The following is a 21,228-nucleotide window of genomic DNA, read 5'->3' as shown; positions in this document are numbered from 1 at the left end:
CATCTCACAGCACTTTCTTCTTCTAATTCTCTACATTTATCTGACAGCTTCAGTTACTTTACCGTTGAAGGTTTTACACACAAAAACATATGGAGAGTGGAAAATATGATGTTTACAACCCAACAGTTTATACAAGTATAACTGAAATGATTATTGTCATTTTTCATTTCAATATTACTTATACTTACTTATATTTTTCACATATTTTACTAATAATTTCATGACATTTTTGGGACATTTTTTACAATTCTTTTTTCACATGTATTACTAATAATTTTCAGACTTTTTTTGGATATTTCTTGGACAATTATTTCAAATACTTTACAAATAATTTTTGAACATTTTTAAAAATATTTTTCAGACATCTTATTTTTTTTAAATTTTGTTTCACATATTTTACTAATAATTTTAGGACATTTTTTTGGATATTTCTCAAACATTTAAAAAAAAAATTCCACATACCTTACTAATTAATTTTGGAATTTTTTTTATTTTTCATGAAATTTTTTTCACATATGCTGCTAATAATTTTCAGACATTTTTGGGACATTTTTTACAATTCTTTTTTCACATATATTACTAATTATTTTTTGAATTTTTTTCTGAAATTTTTTTTTTTTTAACATTTTTTCACATACTGTATGCTGCTAATAATTTACAGACATTTTTTTTTTTAAATTATTATTATTATTTATTTTTTTACAATTTTTACCACATATTTTACTAATAATTTTCAGACTTTTTTTTTTTTAAACAAATTTTTCACATATTTTTCTAATAATTTTTGGACGTTTTGAGTTTGACTTTTACACAGTGTGGTATTAGTACTTTAATTATCTGAATACTTCCTCCACCGCTGTCATATTGATGTAGATGTTGTTGTTTAGTTGTGCGTACCTTGACAGCAGCAGTGAACTTGGAGCAGAAGGTGTTGAAGATGCTGAAGCAGTCGTCCAGTCGGAACGTTTCTCGGTCTTCACAGAAGAAGTCGATCAGCTCGCTGCCTTCCTTCTTCAGCTGCTGCCGACTGTCTCGCAGCGAGAGCAGAGACGAGGTGGCCGACTGAGACACAAACAATAGTACAACAGTATTATGGATTGTACCTGATGTTTTCATATGACCACTTTAAGTTGTACTACCTGACTGCAGTATGTGTGTGTTACCTGCAGGAAGCTGTCCAGCTGCTGCAGCAGCTCCGTGTCTCTCTGGACGTTCTCCTCTACTGAGCGCGTACGAGTCGTCTGCCACTGCAGTTCAGCGTCCAGCGTTTCCAAGGAGATCCTATAAAAACAACAATATCATATATGTGTATTATTACTTACAGCCTCTACTCTACTAACGTTTAAACTTGATTTGATATGTGATGAAGATGTCTGACCGGGCTGAAGGCTGGACGTGATTCAACTTCAGGGGAAACTCCAACAGCTTTGTGTCTTTTTTCTGAGCTTCCTGAAGGAGAAAGTTCAACATCAGATTACTTCTGGTTCTACTGGAGGATCCTCATTGACATACTGCATTCCCTGAACTTAAACTACCCTTTAACCAGGTTTTAACCCTTAAACCGCTCTCAACATGTCCTCTCTATTAAGATCTAAACTTTAATACGTCCTCACAAAGGTAGAAGCACAGGAGCGCACACGCACACGCACACGCACACGCACACGCACACGCACACGCACACACACACAAATACACGCACACACACACAGGTTACTGACCAGAGCGACGAAGTGCAGCAGGTTCATGCCCGGTTTGTTGGCCTTGGTGTCGGCCAGAGACAGAAGGGACGACAGCTTGAAACCAACAGCGTTTCCTGCATAACCTCCCTGCAACACACACACAACAACACACACAACAACACACAGTAATTACTGTAGACATGAACACAACCCTCTACATTTAAAGGCTTCAGAGTCTGTGCTTATAATCCGATGGTGGAAGTTACATTTATTCAGTTTCTAACTTTATTTAACAGCCAGTTAGTTAATAGTTACATAATCTGACTTGAATCTGAAGTCAATCAAATGACCACAAAGAGACTCAAAACAACCAGAAAGGGATGCAAAATGACTACAATGAGACACAAAACAGTTAGAAAGGGATGCAAAACAACAATAAAGAGACACAAAACAGCCAGAAAGGGATGCAAAACAACAATAAAGAAACACAACGTGACTACAAACGACACAAAACAACCACAAAGAGATGCAAATTAACCAAAAAGGATGCAAAACGACCACAGAGACACAAAACAGCTAGAAAGGGATGCAAAATGACTACAGATAAACAGAAAACAACCAGAAAGGGATGTAAAACAACTAAAAAGAAACACAAACGACACAAAACAACCACAGAGAGAAGCAAAACAAGCACAAAGAGATGCAAAATAACCAGAAAGGGATGCAAAATGACTACAGATAGACAGGAAACAACCAGAAAGGGATGCAAAATTACTACAAATAGACAAGAAACAACCACAAAACACACAATGGCTACAAACAGCTCTATATATATATATATTTGTACCCTCCCCTGTCGTCTGTTCCTGGTCTAATGATTAGTTTTATGCAGTGTGTTTCCACTCACAGCGTTGAGGATGTTCCCGGCCTGCAGCACCAGGTGGAGAACAGCATGGAGCTCCTCACAACACATTAACTCTGGAGGACAAGAGACGTCTTTATTTGCATCGGTACACAAACAAACATCTCCTACTTAAAATCACCGTCATGTGGAATATAAAGGATTAAAGAAGAGAAGAGAGGAAGGCAGCGAGGAAGAAGAGAAGAGGAACACATCTTCACAAACACATCTTCTAATCCTAAAATCCCCCCGAGGGCAGCGGAGTGTGAGCGTGTCATCGACAGTGTTAGTGTGAGGAGGGTTAGTTAACAATTCAGACAGTTATCACGTTATCACGTTATCACGTTATCACACACACACACACACACACACACACACACACACACACACACACACACACACACACACACACACACACACACACACACACACACACACACACACACACACACACACACACACACACAGCTATAAATAGTGGAGGTGTTAGTGGGTATTGTGTGTGAGACGGTTCGATTTGATGTGTTTTACTGCAGGTTTTATGATGCTGGAGTCTCACTTTACATGAAACATCAAATATGAAGACAAAACAAAAAACGACTCTGGATGTTTTTAACGAAAAGTCTGGTGTTAATCTTTATTTTTCTTATTCTTCTTTTTCATATTTTATGAGACAACTGAGGAAACCTCAAGACGAGCAACAGACGTGCAGTAGATAACGTTACCGTAGAGACCATCAGGATGATAAAACTGGAGGAGATGGTCCCTCCTGTTGGGGACTATTTTCAGCGGCGGATTAATCCACATGTGCTGCTCTAGTGAGCGTTAGTGTCGTCAGGACGGATGAGTCAGAATAAACTACAGTGTGTGTTTCACCCAGAGACACAGTGAAGCTCACTGATGTGCTTTTAATGGAAGAAGAAGATATTATATCAGCTGCATGTTGTGTCTCTTTGTGGTTGTTTCGTGGTCGTTTTGCGTCTGTTGGCTGTTTTACATCTCTTTGTATTTTGCACAGAGGAAGAAGAAGAAGAGATATCAGGCTCTGACAGGACTTGTTAGTAGACACATTCACTGTTGGTTTGGATCTGAATGTGTTGACAAGAAGAGAAACAGGATAAAACCAGACTTATTGTTAACCGTTGACGGTTGTTGACGGCGTTACCTTTGGCGGCGGCGCGAAGGATCTGAATGTCTCGATGAATGACCTCACACGCTCCAGGAAACTCCTCCTTCAGCAGCATGGACTCAATCCGGACGGAGTAACTGAACAAAGAGAGAAATAAATCAGTAATCCAACATTTTATATGAGTGCAACGAGGAAGAGGAACAATGGGGGAGGATAAATAAAAGCTCTTTTATTGTTGATTATTTTCTTCTCTGAGTTGTTTTTATCTCGCTCTCTTCCTTCTGTCTTCTCCGTTGGACGTTGCCGTTAGTCTCTAATGTTTCTCCAAACTGAGAGCGACCATCAGTCCTGCTGTTTCATGTCCCATCAGTCTTTAAACCATCTGCTGCTACCAGAAACTCTCAGAGCTTTAGGCTCCGTTTGTTCTGGAAGAAGAGCGTCTTCACTCTGTTTTTAAATCTTTATTCTGTATTTGGATCCCCGTTAACGTCTCACAGGGATCCAAACAGCAATATGTGTGAATGTGAATGAAAAGTGACTGATTTCACAAATTAAAAGACAAACAATTAAGACTATATTAAAAATATAAAACCATTTGGGGGCATTTATTGTGTGCAACTTTTAATAATCGCTTTTCATTCAAAACAGTAATAATTGTTGTGCATCTAAACTCGTGTCCAGCTGTTTTCTGGCTGAAATAGACCAGATGTTTTAACCTCACACAGCTGCAGTATTTCCTCCTCTTACATCTTGTTTTGAGCAGTAAACTGGCCTATTGTTCCAAACTCTTACAATAACCACACGAGTACCAACATTCATGAGACAGACAGTATAAATCCGTATACATATACTCCTATATTAGCTCATTGTAGATATATTGTATCGCGTATACGTTGGAGGATAACGAGATATTGAAAGTAAAGTCAAAGATAAAGGTTTGAAGTATTCAGAAACAGCAATAAAAAGTTTATTTTTACGCTGTAAAATGTTCCGTTCAATACATATCTTGGTAATAATTCTATAAAACACAAATTTAAATGCATTTTAAATTAAAAAATTATTATTGATGTATAGTGTTAATGTAAAAAAAAAGAAGAATATCGACTGATATATTGTCAGATTTTTAAAACTCTCAAATATATCGTTTGGACATAAATAAGAAAGTAAAATAATGTTAAAAAGTCACTCCCACATCCCCCCGAAAAATAACAGAAAATAAATAAAAAAAGAAAAAGAAAGTAACTCCACACCACACAACAAACAAAATAAATAAGACATAAATAAAATAAAATAAAAAGAATGTAAAAAGCCCCAGCCCAATTTTTCTTAAGGAAAATAAAAATATAAAAACTAAGAAATAATATAAAATTATAAAATAAAAATAGATTTATTGATAAGATTAGACAAAACCTTCCTTCAGCATCACTAAAAAGATCATCTATGGACAGAGAGCTGTGGAGGTCAAAGGTCAAAGGTGAGCACGGCCTCTCACCTGGGGAGCTGAATCAGCAGGTGCACGAAGGAATCGGCCAATGAGAGCTTAGAGACGTCGCCGTGGTACGCCTTCAGCTTCTTCGCCTGCAGGAGAGGAAACACATGAAGAAGAAGATGCTAACATGATGTCTTTAATGTGTGTGTGTGCGTGCGTCCGTGTGTGTGTGTGTGCGTGCGCGTTACCTCCTCCGTCTCCGGCAGCAGCTTCAGCAACTCTTTCAGAGGCTCCGCCCCATAAGGCTCGCTGTTGCCATGGCGAATATCGTCTACTATCGTCTGATTGGGCCTGGAGGAGGAGGAGGAGGATTTTATAATAATTTTCAGTAATAATAATAATAATAATAATAATAATAATAATGATAATAATGATAATAATAATAATAATAATAATAATAATAATAATAATAATAATAATAATAATAATAATAAGTCAATAAACAGAGAACTAATCGACAAATATTTTTGATCAGAAATGCTTCTTGAATATGATTTTCTCTGTTTTATATCACAATAAACTGAATATATTTGAGTTTTAGACTGTTGATCAGACAAAACTGTACATTTAAAGACGTCATTTTTTACATTTAATAGACTAAAGGACTAATTTTAAGTCCTCAACAGATGGACAAACTGTTTTAAAGTGGATCTTTTATCAGCTCTGAGTGCAATTTGCATTTGTGTGAATAAAACTAACGCAGCATGGGGATCTATCATATAGCTATCATCATGAGTAGACTGAACCCAGAGATGTTGAATACTGTTGTATCTACAGGTAGTTTATGAAACACTGCGGCGCTGAGCGTCCCTCATGCCTGTATGTCTCTCAGTGTGTTTGGAAAGCAAAGCAGGTCGATACAACACAAACACATTCAGGACACTCTGTGACGACCTCCATGTTACTGAACCACACGTCTGACTTTACAAATGAGAAAGGAATTAAAGGACTGGATTCTCAAATGAGCCATGTTGGACTGTTTCAGCTTATAAACGCATCAGCTCTTACAAGACGAACCATTGTGACGCAATGGAAGCACCATTTGTGGTTGTTTTGTGTTTCTTTGTGGTTGTTTTGTGTCTGTAGTCATTTGTAGTCGTCTGGCATCTCTTTGTGGTTGTTTTATGCCTCTTTGCTGTCGTTTTGTGTCTTTTTTATAATCATTTTGTGTCTTTTTGATGTTCTTTTGTGTCTTTTGGGGCTGTTTTGTATCTCTTTGTAGTTGTTTTGTGTCTCTTTTTGGTCGCTTTGCGTCTCTTTGTGGTCATTTTGTGTCTCTATGTATCCGTTTGTAGTTGTTTTGTATCTCTTTGTAGTTGTTATTTTGTCTCCTTGTAGTTGTTTATAGTTGTTTTGTGTTTCTTTATTGTTCTTTTGTGTCTTTTGAGTCTGTTTTGTGTCTCTTAGTAGTTGTTTGTGGTAATTTTGTGTCTCTACGTAGTTGTTTTGTGTCCCTTTGATGTTCTTTTGTGTCTTTTGAGGCTGTTTTGTATCTCTTTGTAGTTGTTTTGTGTCTCTTTGTAATTGTTTTGTGTCTCTTCGTAGTTGTTTTGTGTCTCTTTTTGGAGGTTTTGAGGCTGTGGTCATTTTGCTTGTCTTTATGTTTATTTTTTATACATGTCTATATTATTATGGCTTTATCAAATATAATGTATTAGTATTATTATATTAGGTTTCATATTATTATTTATTTCCTTCAGTGATACAGGTGAATGATGCCTCGGGCCCCTGGGCCTGTTGGGCCTGTTCAGTAATCATTCATGTCCTCTAACTTGTAACCTGTCACATGTTAATGAGCGTCTCCGTCTGCATTCCGTCACAATACGCCAGCATCACCACATCTGTTTACCCACAACACCCCGGAGTAAGGGCGAGGACACACATCACGCCATCATTACACCCTCTCCGTCAGACCGTCACCCCGGGTCAGAGAGGACATACTCAGGTCTAGAAGATTTACCTCTTGAACTGTTTGAGGAAAATCCCGATGTTCATCACTCGCTTCGAGTCTAGAATGGAGACCTGGTAGAGAGACGTAGAGATGTACACAGAGAGAGAGAGAGAGAGAGAGAGAGAGAGAGAGAGAGAGAGAGAGAGAGAGAGAGAGAGAGAGAGAGAGAGAGAGAGAGAGAGAGAGAGAGAGAAAGAGAGAGAGAGGAAGGTAAAGGTCAACAGGTGTCAGTTTGAGGTCAGAGCTCAGGTGGAAAGAGTCCACACACACACACCTTTAAAACACAAACACACACCTCCTCTTTGGCGTCTCTGAACGAGCCCCTGGTCTTCTCTCCCCTGGTGGGCGTGGCGTTTGATTGACGGTCGTTCTGACTGAACAGGTCCTCGATGGTCTGGACGTCGATCTGGTACTGCTGCTCCACTCGGCCCTGAGTCCACAGGTTGGCCCGCCCCTTCACCTGCAACACACACACACGATTTTAGAAGCGCAAATGATTTTTGTGCGCACGACTCTCGATCAGATGTGTGCCCAATTTATCAGCATACTCAAGAAATTAAAAATAAGTCTTAGTGATATCCAACTCTACCTGATCTTCTGGTATCTTTTTCCAAAAGAAACTCCTCACCCTCCTCTTCTTCCTCAGGCCTTCTACAGGGTCTCCTAGCGTTGGAAGCAGGGGCAGCAGAGGAGGTGGAGGAGGAGGAGGAGGAGGAGGAGGAGGAGGAGGAGGTGGAGGAGGAGGAGGTGGGGGCGGAGGAGGAGGAGGAGCGGGAGGCGGTCTCTTCTGCTCGCCCTCGACATCAGAAAATCCCGACGGAGGACGAGGAGGAGACGCCGACACGGCGACGGCCACGTCCTCCACCTGGAGGCAGAAACCGTCCCTCTCATCGGCCGGCGAGACGCTGCCCATCACGTGCATCCCCGCCGCCGATCGGACGGGAGCGGAGACGGGAGGCTTTTGTGGCGGACAGGTCCGTCACCGGTGGTGACCATGGTGACGGGTGTGGTGACGATGATGGAGGTGGGTCATCGCTTTAGGATCATCGGAAAGGTCGTTGAAGGGGTCAAAGGTCAGAAGATGAGAGACCTGGAGAGAAATTAAGAAAAATGAGAAAACTTTGTACTTAAAGGAATAGTTTGACATTTTGGGAAATATTTGGGAAACAGTATGTAGCGACGGACGCTACATACTGACCCTGAATGCATCTGGTCAGTCAGCTCAGAGTAGTAGGATCAGGAGGCAGAGGATTTATTGTCAAAGCGAAAAGCAAACGCACCTATTTGGCAATACTTCACTTTTAATCCCAACGCTATAAGGGAACCATGACGTTCATGAGGTAATCGCCGTGAGGTGGATGGAGCTGTCACAGCCGGTGTGCACGGAGCAGCGGCGGAGCCCAGCAGCAAAAGTGCTACCGGAGCAGCCAGACACACCGCCACCCGACGGTAAAGATCAGAGTCAGCGCTCTGCACATGTTGACTGTCATCTTTTCATGTAAAATGTCCGGTGTAATCGGTGACACCGGTGTTATCACAAGTTTATCAACCGGTGGGAATATTTCCTCACCGTCACATCACTACCAACGACTTTATTCTCGTAATATTACGACTTTTTTCTCGTAAAGTTATTACTTTATTCTCGTAATATTACACCTACGGTACCTTCAGTACTGTAGAAAAAGAGTACCGTCACTTTTTTAGAATTTTGGCATCGACTTGGTACCGAAGTATCGGTTCTTGTGACATCCCTACTTTCCACCATAGTGCCTGGTGGTGTAATTTCAGCTGCTGCAGACACAAAAAAACCCAAATAACATCCAATAAAAGTGAATTTTTGGAGCTTTTGACCTTCTATAACATGCAGATAGGGACTTTAGGAGGAGCTAAAGAGACGCAGGTTGCTGATCGTTGGTCTATAACATGCAGATAGGGACTTTAGGAGGAGCTAAAGAGACGCAGGTTGCTGATCGTTGGTCTATAACATGCAGATAGTGACTTTAGGAGGAGCTAAATGTACACTGAGTCTCCTGCAGAGAGATTAATGACTCGGAAAAGTACAGTTGTCACGCGACCACGTTGAACTCACTGTATGTAAATGTCAAACATTAAACATTTACCTTTGTGTCGTGTATGTGTGTGTGTGTGTGTGTGTGTGTGTGTGTGTGTGTTCTCCGACTGAAACCTGTCGTGTTTGTTTTCTGTGAACGATCAAACAGCAGTTTCTTCATCATCATCGTCGTCCTCCTCACACACACTTCAATCTCCCCTGAATGTGAAACCACCTGCTGTTCAAAGGTGTTTCTAGTGTCTGTTTTCTGTGACTGGATGTGAGGTTTTATACAAATTAAGAAAAAAGCTGCAGCAAAATTTAATGTTCAGAGTTTATCTGTTTTAAAACCTGAAATCGCTCTTCTAAAAGGCTCGTCTAAAGAATATCTAAAAATAGTAACTCAGGGTCGAGTCCCCGGTGTGAAGTTCTGGATACATGTCGACGAAGATGTACACTTCCTGCTGATGAATTAAAGATGACTGTTAGTGTGTACGAGTGTTACATAACTTAACGGGTGGGTTGCTGCTGTAATACATTCTGGTCTTGACCTGATTGCCGCTGATCCATTTATTTATTTGGGGAAAGAACGTTGCATCCTCAAAACCAAACTCCATTTAAAAATGTAGTAATTTTGTGCTGCCTTGCTCGTGGGCACAAGTAAGTGATTAGTTGGACATGACTTAAACACTTATTATAAATTTCCTGTGTCTGCTGAAGAATTCGGCACACATCTGATCCAGAAATTCAGATGTTAAATAAGTAAAATTTTGAGTTTCATAACCTTTATTTTTTTGTTAGTTTCTATTTTTACAAAGTATTTTATTTCAATTCCAGTTTAAATGTGGTTTGTTTTAATTGTGATTCCATAATGACTTATTGACCTGGTTCTTGTTCTGTTCTTTAATCAATAATCCACAAATATTTAGCTATTTACTGTAAAGACAAATCACTTGCTTTAGTATTACTGGCAGTTGCTGTTAAACATAATCACGTGTATTATGTATTTCTTTGGGTGTTGCAGAATAGAGCTGCAAAGATTAGCAGCTTAAACGTTTAGTTAAATTTAATTTGTAACAATTTTGATAATCGATTAATCATTTGCGTAATTTTTCAAGCAAAAACTGCTTCTCAAATGTGAATATTTTATTTTTTTTTAGTCTTTTTTTAAATTAAATTGGATATCTTTAGATGTTTGGACGGTTGGTCGCACAAAACAAGATATTTGAAGACGTCACCTTGGACTCTGAGAACATTTTTCACAATTTTTTTGACCAAACAATTAGTTAATTAAACATTCAATTATTAAATTATTATTATTTATTTTTTTAAATAAGCATTTGGTACAAAAATAGAAGAAATCCTCCTTTAACTTTGCAAATAAAGAAAAATTATTAATTAAATTCTGAAAATTATTAATAAACTAAAAACATTCAAAGTATTTTTATTTTTTGAGTTACAGCTGCAAAATATTACTTTGGTTCAGTTTTTTCGTCGTCTCTCTTTTACTTTTTAATCACCTACTTCCTGCTCTATAGTTCTAGTTTACAGTCTGTCTTTCCATTTAAATTAAGTATTATTTTGGTGATTATGTTGAGCTGAATTTACGAGCACATGTTAATACTTCAAAATAATATCTGTGCTTATTTTTATAAGCTTGATGCATTTGCTAAAAAGATGAGAAAACACTAAATTAACAGAATTTGCAATGGAGTCTGGTGCATCGTTTGTTGCCTTGTGGAGAGAAGTGTGTGTGTGTGCGTGCGTGCGTGCGTGTGTGTGTGTGTGTGTGTGTGTGTGTGTGCATGTGTGTGCGTGCGTGCGTGTGTGCGTGTGTGCCTTAGATGCCATTTGCTACCGTGGCAACCAGTCAGAGTGCCACTGATCGTCGTGGTAACGGACCGGGTTAGAAACAATAGCAGCTTGTTTACTTGGCAGACAACGAGATCGAGGTCAGTGTGTTTATTTATTAATATTAAATCACTTCCTCCTGATCGGTTTCCTCTCGTTCCTCTTCCTCCATGTCGTTTCCTCCATCTTCAAAGGCTCAGAAACAAAAGGTTTCCCTCTCTCTCTTTCAACAGTTTTTGGTGGCCATTTAAACTCAAGTGACATCATTGACAATCGTCCAATCACGCGACTCGGAATGTAAAAATAGCCTGACCCGGTTCACACGGAGGGCTCTAATTGGTTAACGAGGTCGTCGGGTTGATGAGGAGTCACAGTGTGAAACTGATGATTGACAACTTTGTTAGCACTACTACTGTAGTACTAGTAATACTACTACTACTACTACTAGTACTACTACTACTAGTATTACTACTACTACTACTACTACTACCACTGGCATTACTAGTACTCCTGCGGCTGCTATCATTGCTACGACTTTTACTATTAAACTATTACTACTACTGCAACAATTATTGTTACTACTACTACTTCTTCTACTTCTTGGTGTGTATTAAACAGTTAAAGCAGGAAGATCTTCAGTTTGATTTTATATGAGAGTGTTCTTTTCACATCAGCTCCAGATGTTTTCACGACTTCCAGCCGACACCTTGAGGTGACGCCTCTCAGCTTCTGATGCATGCTGGGAAATGAGCTGTGACAGTGAGCTGAACTGCTGGAACCAACTGACTCTCGTTAGTTTATAGCTTCTCTCAGCCGACCCAGTTCTGATGAGTTCATACATCCATCTCCTGTATGTGCTCTACAATCCTACCAACTACTACTACTACTAGTACTACTACTACTACTACTACTAGTACTACTACTACTACTACTAGTACTACTACTACTACTACTACTACTACTACTACTACTACTACTAGTACTACTAGTACTGTTAGTTTATGTCTTTCCTGAGCCGACCCAGTTCTGATGAGTTCATACATCCATCTCCTGTATGTGCTCCACAATCCTACCAACTACTACTACTAGTACTACTAGAACTAGTACTAGTACTACTAGTACTAATACTAGTACTGTTAGTTTATGTGTTTTCTGAGCCGACCCAGTTCTGATGGGTCCATACATCCATCTCCTGTCTGTGCTCCACATTCCTCCGCTGACCTGGATACGGAGGCCAGAGAGGCTCGGAGCAGGAACAAGACTCTGCTGATGAAATGATGTAATGATGAAATGATGAAATGATGAAATAAAACACCCAGAGAGGAACTGACAGTGACGGTGCATGAAAGAAACTCCTCCCTCTCTTTTGTCCTCGAATGATTCCTGTGACAAACCGTCAACTCTCCCAGTTTAGTCTGAGGAGCCGGCGTGTCTCCATTATAAAGGAACAGCGTGTTATATGAACAATACGCTCAGAGCTGGTTGAACTGGATTGTTAGTCACTTTCACATTAACACCACGCCGGCACTAATTGGTTTTAATTCACCATGGAGTCCAACAGGAGCCGTGGTGGAGCAAGTACAAGTACTATTACCAAACTGTGAAAATGCTCCACTAGAAGTCCTGCAGTGAGAATGTTCATAATCAAGTTGTTGAATGTTATAATGGTCATGTTTCCATTAAAATTTTCCAATTTTTTTAAAAAAAATTTCAGAAGAACAGTAAAGAAAAATGCAAATTATTGTGCATTTCCATCCAACCATCTAGGTTTTTAGCCTTCGCTATCTTTGTTTTTAGCCTTCGCCATCTTAAGTTTTAGCAGTCACCAGGCTCGTTTGAGATGAACTGCGCCTCGTCTGGAAAGTAGACGAGATCATGCGGCAGCAGGGGGCGGAGACTAAAAGCTGCGGTCCAGTCGGACAGTTTTCCAGCCGTTTCCAGCAGCCTTCACGGAATTTACAGGAAGTCACAGAAAAAGTGAAATCCTGTCAGATCCGATCTGTAGGCCACTTGTAGTTTTCAGACCACGTTGGGATTTATTTATATTTGTTTGTAAATATATGTGGAAATGTGCGTGTGTCTGGCGTTGGATTGAATCCTCTCTTATTTTCATGTCCGCCTTGTAAAGCACTTTGTAATGACCACTCATTTTGATAACTGCTCATAAATAACCTTCATTATTATAATTATTATTATTATTATTATTATCAACCACACAAGATGTTAACAAATGAAACTTTCATTGCATAACATGAGACTAATAACCTACAATCTAGCGTTAAATATTACAATACAATGCTTTTGCCTTGCGCATTATGTTTCTACATTAAATTTCATTGTTAACACTCAGGTTTTATGTGCAAAAAAACAAATGATCAAATTAGCATTTAATTAAGGTTTTCAATTAACCACCTTTTAACGATGGACTTTGGCTGATTGGTCAATTTTTTTGTCATTTTACAACACAGGGTTGCACAATGACTGTACAGTTGAATGTAGGTTGTAGCCCTTACACACACACACACACGGAACGTACAGTATATGCAAATATTTACATTAGAATAGAATCAAATAAAATATACTACTTATATATAAATATAAATCATTTTAATAAAACTCTAGTTTTAACTAACACTTTGACATTTTACAAGATCAGACAGATGAGAAAATTGCAATTCACGGTCAACGTCTGAGTGAATGGACCTCGGCGTTTTGTGGGAGTCACTGGTTGCTATAGCAACGGCCAACATGGCCGCCAGTGAAAGTGTGTGTGTGTGTACAGTAAAATACACACACACACACACACACACACACACACACACAGAGACACACAAAAGTCACTGCGAACCTGTTTGAGAAATAATACACTGACAAATATTGACACTACAAATTCATCTGACCTCCCCTCTATCACACACACACACACACACACACACACACACACACACACACACACACACACACACACACACACACACACACACACACACACACACACACACACACACACACACACACACACACACACACACACACACACACACACACACACACACACACACACACACACACACACACACACACACACAACCTTTCACTGAACAAACAACATGACCTCACATTCAAACGTTCAAACACACACACAACACTAAAGATGACTCATGCCATGAGTTATTATTATTATAGGAGATAATGAATCAAAGATCATCTGGAGGGATCACAGGAGGTTTAATAACTGGTAAAACCAAAATGTACTTAAAGTATCAAAGTAAAAGTACTTTTTCTGCAGTAAAACGTCTCCTATGACTGATATATTATCATATCTGACATTATTAGATAGTTAATATTGAAGCATCAATGTAATAGCAGCAGGAGGAGCTAGTTTTAACTACTTTATATACAGTTTAGTTCAGTGGTTCCCAACCTAGGGGTCGGGCCCCTCCAAAGGGCCACTGGTACATCTGATGGGTCGTGAGATGATTAATGGGACAGAAGAAGAAGAAGAAGAAGAAGTTCTGATACACAAATCTGTTTTCAGTTTTTGGACTTTTCTCTAATCGTTAATCGATAATTTGACCTTTTTCGTGACTTTAAATGAAACCATGTGAGAAGTTTAGAGGTTTAAATGTCTCTTTGGTGGAGCTGATATGTATGGATAGATAATGAACAGCGAGCCGGTCATTATTGTGAAATAAACCACGACACGAAGCGGAGGGGTGCCGCATCGCCCTGAAGGGGGTTTGTTTCAAAATAACTTCCCGCTAGCTGTACATTACTACTTGATGAAGAAATAAAAAATTTTTACACAAAAATGTTCCTCCAGAGTCCGACATCAGAACTGCGCCCATAGCAACGGTCTGTTATACATAGCAACGGTCTGTTATACATAGCAACGGCCTGTTATAAAGAAATAACAGACCGCAGAATGCCGTGATTGACCAATCAGAATCGAGTATTTAACAAAGCAGTGTAATAATAAATTATAGACTAAATTACTGCCAAAATGGTTGGAAACTAACTGCTTTAACCTTTAACATTGAATACGTTTACATTCACACTAATATTCCACTATTTTTCCAAGTTTTATATGGTTCATGTAAACAGCATAATCCCTTTGGATATACTGAATTAGGCCTTATTTTGAATGTAAATGTAAAGTCCAAAAGTCGCAATTTATTGAAAAAAGATAGATTTAATCATTTGTTAAACAAAATATTCTGCTTCGATCCATATTTGTTGGCGTTTAGCCTTTCAAAAACAACATTTTTGCTCTCCCGCTTGCCTCCTGTATTAACTTATCCTCAGACAATATCGTATAATATCTTATGAAAAGTTATTCCTCATTTTTCCTATGAATGTCCAGCAACTCGTGTCGATATCCGCTTGTTACATGCACAGTCTTTTCAAAATAAACCTCTGTCTACACAGGAAACAACTTGGTTAGGTTTCGGCAGCAAAACTACTTAGTTAGGTTTAGGAAAAGATGGTTTGGGTTAAAATAACTCCAGAAGGGGCATAACTTAAGTACGGAAGTTACAGCACCATAAATTACATTTATATAACCACGTGATGACGTCATAAAATATGACATTGGATGCCTCATTCGAAAACCTCAACAGAAGCTTTGAATGTAAAAAACGACATTCAGTATTCAGCTTTATTCTGTAACTACAGCTCATAAAACTGCCTGCAGAAGTTTCCCGATGACTCAGCCTTCTACAGGTGTGTCTCACACAGGTGAACCACCTTCAACTCAATTACACGAGAACAAAGAGCTGCTGCTGGACGTTTACCAGGACAATACATCTCTAAATACACCAGGGAGTGGACGTACACGTTGTCAATTCTCTAAATGAAAAGTTGAACCAAAAACACTGAAGTCAAAGGGAGTTGATGACCTATATCTAAACCACCATCACCACCACCACCACCACCAGCGGCTCGCTGTTGACAGCAGCTGTCAGTCATCAGTTGATGCTCTTTTCAGCTGTCGTTTCATTTCTGAAGTTTCTCCAGTGACTCAGCAGAAAGAAAAAACTGACTATGGCATTTTAATATGAACGTTTTGGATCCAAGATGGTGAGACGGGACAAAATAAGTGCTGGTTTGCTGAAGGAAAGAGGACAGACGAGACTCTCAGACCCTCACGTCTAATCCGCTGAGGTTGAGTTCAGATAGTTTCCAGCCTGACACGAATGTTTGTGGACGGAGAGTTGCATCAGATCCTCCAACATCTGGAACGTCTGGCCACTTTATACCAATAGTTTCTGCAGGTGACACTTAATTATGTTTCATATAAATACACAATATATAACTTACTGAGTGGAAGTCTGGGGAAATACATATAACACAAATACAAATACGTGAAAAAGGAACCAACAAACTCACTGTTTATTAAATTAAAAACTCTAAAATGTAGAGATGTGGTCAACCAACCCCGTCTCACAGGACGGCGTATAAATACCACGACATTCAATGGACATTACGCGTGTCATGAGAACGCATTTTTGTCTTTTTGTTTGTCATTTGTACGCCTCGCAAACATCCGCAGTTCAGGGATGAAAGCCATTTAGTTAGGGTAAGGGAAAACATGATGGTTGGGCTTCAAATAAGTACGTAAACTAAGTCAAACGTGTACAGAAACAATGTAACACAACTACCGAAAACTGGTCTTAAAAACGTCAATAAAAAACACGTGACAAACGTCACTAACTCTTACCGTAGAATTTATACGTGGATGCTTTTACATTGCAGTCAGTACAGGATACATGGCGTGCAAAAGACACGCGGAGATCAAGAAAGGCATACTTATTGCACGCTAAACGCCTCCCACATTATCGTGGCATTTATACGCCTTTTCGTATGCGAACGGGCTGGGTCAACTTTAAAACGGCTGATGGTTAATTATTACCTCAAAGTATCCAAAAGTTTTTTTAATTAAAAGGAAGTCCAATATGATTTAGGATGAATTTACATGTTTAAAAAAAACAAATGGTGAGTTGTTGTTCCTGATTTGTCAGCGTGAAGTTTGGCGAATGATTAAACTTTAAACTATTACGCACAATAATATCCAAAATATGTTTAATTCCCTTGAGAGCTCCACATTTTTAATTCATTCCCATTATTTTAATGTGATAATGTGCTGTTTTTATATTGTGCTTTGTAAAAAGGGATGCAAATAAGGTGTAATTGGCTTTTCTCTGTGTCTCTTCAGCCATGATAATAAACCAGTTTTCATGTTTCCAATTATTAAAACAAACAACAAACGAGTCACTCTCGTTCGGCAGGAAAGAGCTGACAGACTGAAAGTGTTAAAAACAGCAAATGGAAGAGCATCAGTTATAAAACAGCAGTCAGAGAGAGAATATATTATTATCATTTTAACATCTTTAACACCTTTTCAGCACAGAACCGTCTGCTGAACACCCTGACAGCATCGCGTTGACGCTGTTTCTGGAGCTCTGAAGGATAAACTAGACGATCAGGGTGGAAACTGCTCCAGACAGCAACTTGTGAGTCACAGCAGCAGCAGCTTTAAATATTTCTCTCTCCTCTCTCTTGAGATTTCTTCAGGTTTTACAGGCTGGCAGGTTGTTGCTCAGCAGTCTAACAGATTAGCTCCCACACTTTCTCCAGCAGTGACAGATCTCCTAACGCCTCAGTTTGAGGATTACAGCAGCCGGCCAGCAGAATGACTATATGACTGTTACAGAGAAGTGCAGAAACCCTACAGACGCCCTCCTGAAACTATTCAGGGACAATAGAAAAATAACTGATTCAGAAGAAGAAAAAGATAATATTATTGTGTCAAACTAGGAGATTATTTCCAAGGTCAAGAACTTTCACGCTAAATTCTAAGAAACTGTCCAAGGATGCATCCCAGACCTTCTCCGCCTAAACAATTCATTGAGTTTCAAGGAAACCACACAAGAAACAAACGGCTTAAACATATTCAAGAACACAACTGAGAAATTTGAGTTGTTCCGATATCGAAACCAGGATTGGAAATGACTCCGACCCAACCTAAAATCCAATTTCAGCATGCAATTGCAAGTTTCGCTTGCAGAAATATATGTTTGACCGATGAAATCCTTTGCTCATAAAAAATATGATTCTGCATAATAATTAGCTATGTGCTTCGTTTGTTGCACGGATTGTGTGTATTTGTGGAACAATGGGTGTTTGTTTTTGGCGTAAAAGACAGTCGGACAAATGGGCTTTTTTCGGTCCAATGGGACTATGAGACGGCAATTCCGCACTATTTTACACCAGACAATCCCACCAGTAAAAAGGCGACGTGATTTTAACACAATGGTATTGGACCGGTACTCGGTATTGATCGATTCTTCAAGTTCAGGTACCGGAATCTGTATCGGGAACGAAAAAATGGTATCGGAACAATCTCTTCTATAAATGATCCAGAAACGACTTAAAATCTTTGCGTCCAAGTGACCCAGAACCTCTCCGGAAAAAGAACTAAGAAACCACCTAAAAACCATGAATGCAACTTCAAAATGATCCCGAAACAACTACAGAGAGAACTAATGCCAGTGAATTGGCTCACAAATGCAGATATAAAAAAAACAGGAGTTCCTTGCATCCATGAAAATATCATGATACCAAAAAAGAGGGAGGTTAGACTTGTACTTAACTTTGCGATCAATAAGTCATAACCCCGAGATACTAAGGCTATCTGCTTTGCGGGAATTAAAATGCTTTCAATAAACGGGCTTAGCGGCCTACGCATTTCAACTTCCGGTCTTCTTCAGGACATGTAAAAATATGTGACAGCTCATAGATACATCATTAGGCAGGCGTCAACAAGGCCATCAGAGACTGGATAATTAACCGAGGTGGAGTTGAGTGTGGGTGTGTACATGATTAGGTAAATTCTAAGAATGCATCAATATCTTTAAGGATATGATGGACTTGCTAACTTTAAAGATATCGATGGCTTGTTAGAATTGACTTAATTACTGTATGTACACACCCGCATTCTTGACTGCACCCTTTATCAAGTATCCAGTGCTACCCTGATCGACCAGCCGTGGTATATCTGTGAGCTGGCATTTGTTTTTACATGCCCTGAAGAAGGCGGTGAGTTGAAAGGTGTAGGCGTTAAGCTCATTTATTAAAGGCTTTGTAATTCTTGCAAAGCAGTGTGCCTTGATATTTTGGTTTGGTTATGGCTCATTGATCACAAAGCTAAGTACAAGTCTAATCTTTTTTTGGTCTCATTATCCAGAAACAGCTCAAAAAATGTCATTTTCCAGATGCTAACAGGTTATACCCCAGAAATGGGCTCTGTGAGGCTGTACTTATTGAGTGCTAACATCCGCATATTGACATGCTCACAATGACAAGAATCTACCCAGAAACAACAAATAAATATCCAAGAAACCATCCAAGAATCTACTCAGAAATGACCAAAATATTCCAGAAACCATCCAAGAATCTACCTTGAAATGACCAAGAAATATCCAAGAAACGATCCAAGAATCTACCCAAAGACTACCAATAGATATCTCAGAAACCATCCAAGAATCTACCCAAAATTTACCAATAGATATCTAAGAAACCATCCAAGAATCTACCCAAAGATTACCAATAGATATCTCAGAAACCATCCAAGAATCTACCCAAAATTTACCAATAGATATCTAAGAAACCATCCAAGAATCTACCCAAAGATTACCAATAGATATCTAAGAAACCATCCAAGAATCTACCCAAAGATTACCAATAGATATCTAAGAAACCATCCAAGAATCTACCCAAAGATTACCAATAGATATCTCAGACCAACCAAGAATCTACCCAAAAATAACCAATAAATATCCAAGAAACCATCCAAGAATATACCAAGAAAAGACCAATAGATATCTAAGAAACTATCCAAGAATTGACCCAATAACAACTAATAAATATCTAAGAAATCATAAAAGAATCTACCTTGAAATCACCAAAAACTAAGAATCTATCCAATAACTCTAAAAAACCATCTAAGAATCTACCCGATAACTGTCTAAGAAACTATGTACTAACTATTTCCAGAAACTATTTCAAAGTGTATCTAGAAACTATCCAGAATCACAGACCGAGCTCAAACACAGAGTCTCAGTCACCCTGGTAACCCAAATAAAACTCCCCGAGGAGGAGAAGGCCTCCCGTCTTATTTACCAGACAAACAACAGTAAACACAGGGTGTGTGTGTGTGTGTGTGTGTGTGTGTGTGTTGTGATGGTGATTCGGGGGTGAAGCGAGGACCCCCCACATTGATGTGGCTGCTTTTTAAACAACATTAGCATGAAAAACACATCAGTTCTGGCTGAGTTTTTGGTCTCCATTGTGCCCACCAAAAAAAAGTGTCAAAGTAGAATCCAAGAAACCATCCAAGAATCTACCCAAAGATTACCAATAGATATCCAAGAAGACATCCAAGAATCTATTCAGAAATGACCAATAAATATCCAAGAAACCATCCAAGAATCTGCCCAAAGAATACCAATAGATATCTAAGAATCTACCCAACAATTACCCAAAAAATATCCAACAAACCATCCAATAATCTACCCAAAGATTAGCAATAAATCTCCAAGAAGTCATCCAATAATCTACCCAAAGATTAACAATAAATATCCAAGAAACCATCCAAGAATCTACCCAAAGATTACCAATAGATATCTAAGAATCTACCCAACAATTACCACAAAATATCCAAGAAACCATCCAAGAATCTACCCAAAGATTACCAATAGATATACAAGAAACCATCGAAGAATCTACCCAAAGATTAACAATAAATATCCAAGAAGACATCCAAGAATCTACTCAGAAATGACCAATAAATATCCAAGAAATCTGGACTGACGGCTCCTTTCTTCAACAGAGGAAGAGAGAGAGATTAAGTTTACTGCTGTTGTTTTACAGTCTGGCTGAGCATCGCTCGTCTCTGGGGTTGCCATGGCGACGGAAAGCGAAAGACAGTGACAGACCGTCCCCAAAACTGCGTCCTGTATCTAAAATGTCATCTTGCTTTATCTTCACCGGAGCTCCAGGCGCGGGTCAGAGGGGTCGGGTGGAACGCTCAACCCGCTGAGGGAGCACCGCGGCTGGGAGGCAAAACCACACACACACACCTGGAGAAACCACACACACACTGGATGGATGATTTAAGA

The 21,228-nt window shown here is 39.1% G+C and overlaps 1 protein-coding gene across 1 annotated transcript in view; it reads right to left on the bottom strand.

Moving 5' to 3' along the window:
• The window catches only part of LOC141761089 (uncharacterized), a 28,339-nt gene that overhangs the window by 4,049 nt on the left and 3,062 nt on the right, over positions 1-21,228 (bottom strand). Inside the window, exons 2-12 of the mRNA XM_074624316.1 lie at positions 7,739-8,239; positions 7,445-7,609; positions 7,159-7,220; positions 5,387-5,489; positions 5,202-5,287; positions 3,746-3,846; positions 2,587-2,657; positions 1,719-1,826; positions 1,379-1,449; positions 1,164-1,281; positions 898-1,062 (exon numbers count right to left, since the gene is read on the bottom strand). Coding sequence (XP_074480417.1) covers positions 898-1,062; positions 1,164-1,281; positions 1,379-1,449; positions 1,719-1,826; positions 2,587-2,657; positions 3,746-3,846; positions 5,202-5,287; positions 5,387-5,489; positions 7,159-7,220; positions 7,445-7,609; positions 7,739-8,071 — 1,383 coding nt within the window. The 5' untranslated portion in view covers positions 8,072-8,239. The remainder of the gene's footprint in view (positions 1-897; positions 1,063-1,163; positions 1,282-1,378; positions 1,450-1,718; positions 1,827-2,586; positions 2,658-3,745; positions 3,847-5,201; positions 5,288-5,386; positions 5,490-7,158; positions 7,221-7,444; positions 7,610-7,738; positions 8,240-21,228) is intronic.

Source organism: Sebastes fasciatus, chromosome 22 (assembly GCF_043250625.1).
Source record: "Sebastes fasciatus isolate fSebFas1 chromosome 22, fSebFas1.pri, whole genome shotgun sequence".
Classification (NCBI taxonomy): Eukaryota; Metazoa; Chordata; class Actinopteri; order Perciformes; family Sebastidae; genus Sebastes; species Sebastes fasciatus.
Note: the sequence above shows the minus strand (reverse complement) of the source record. Positions and strands in the feature narration are given on the sequence as shown.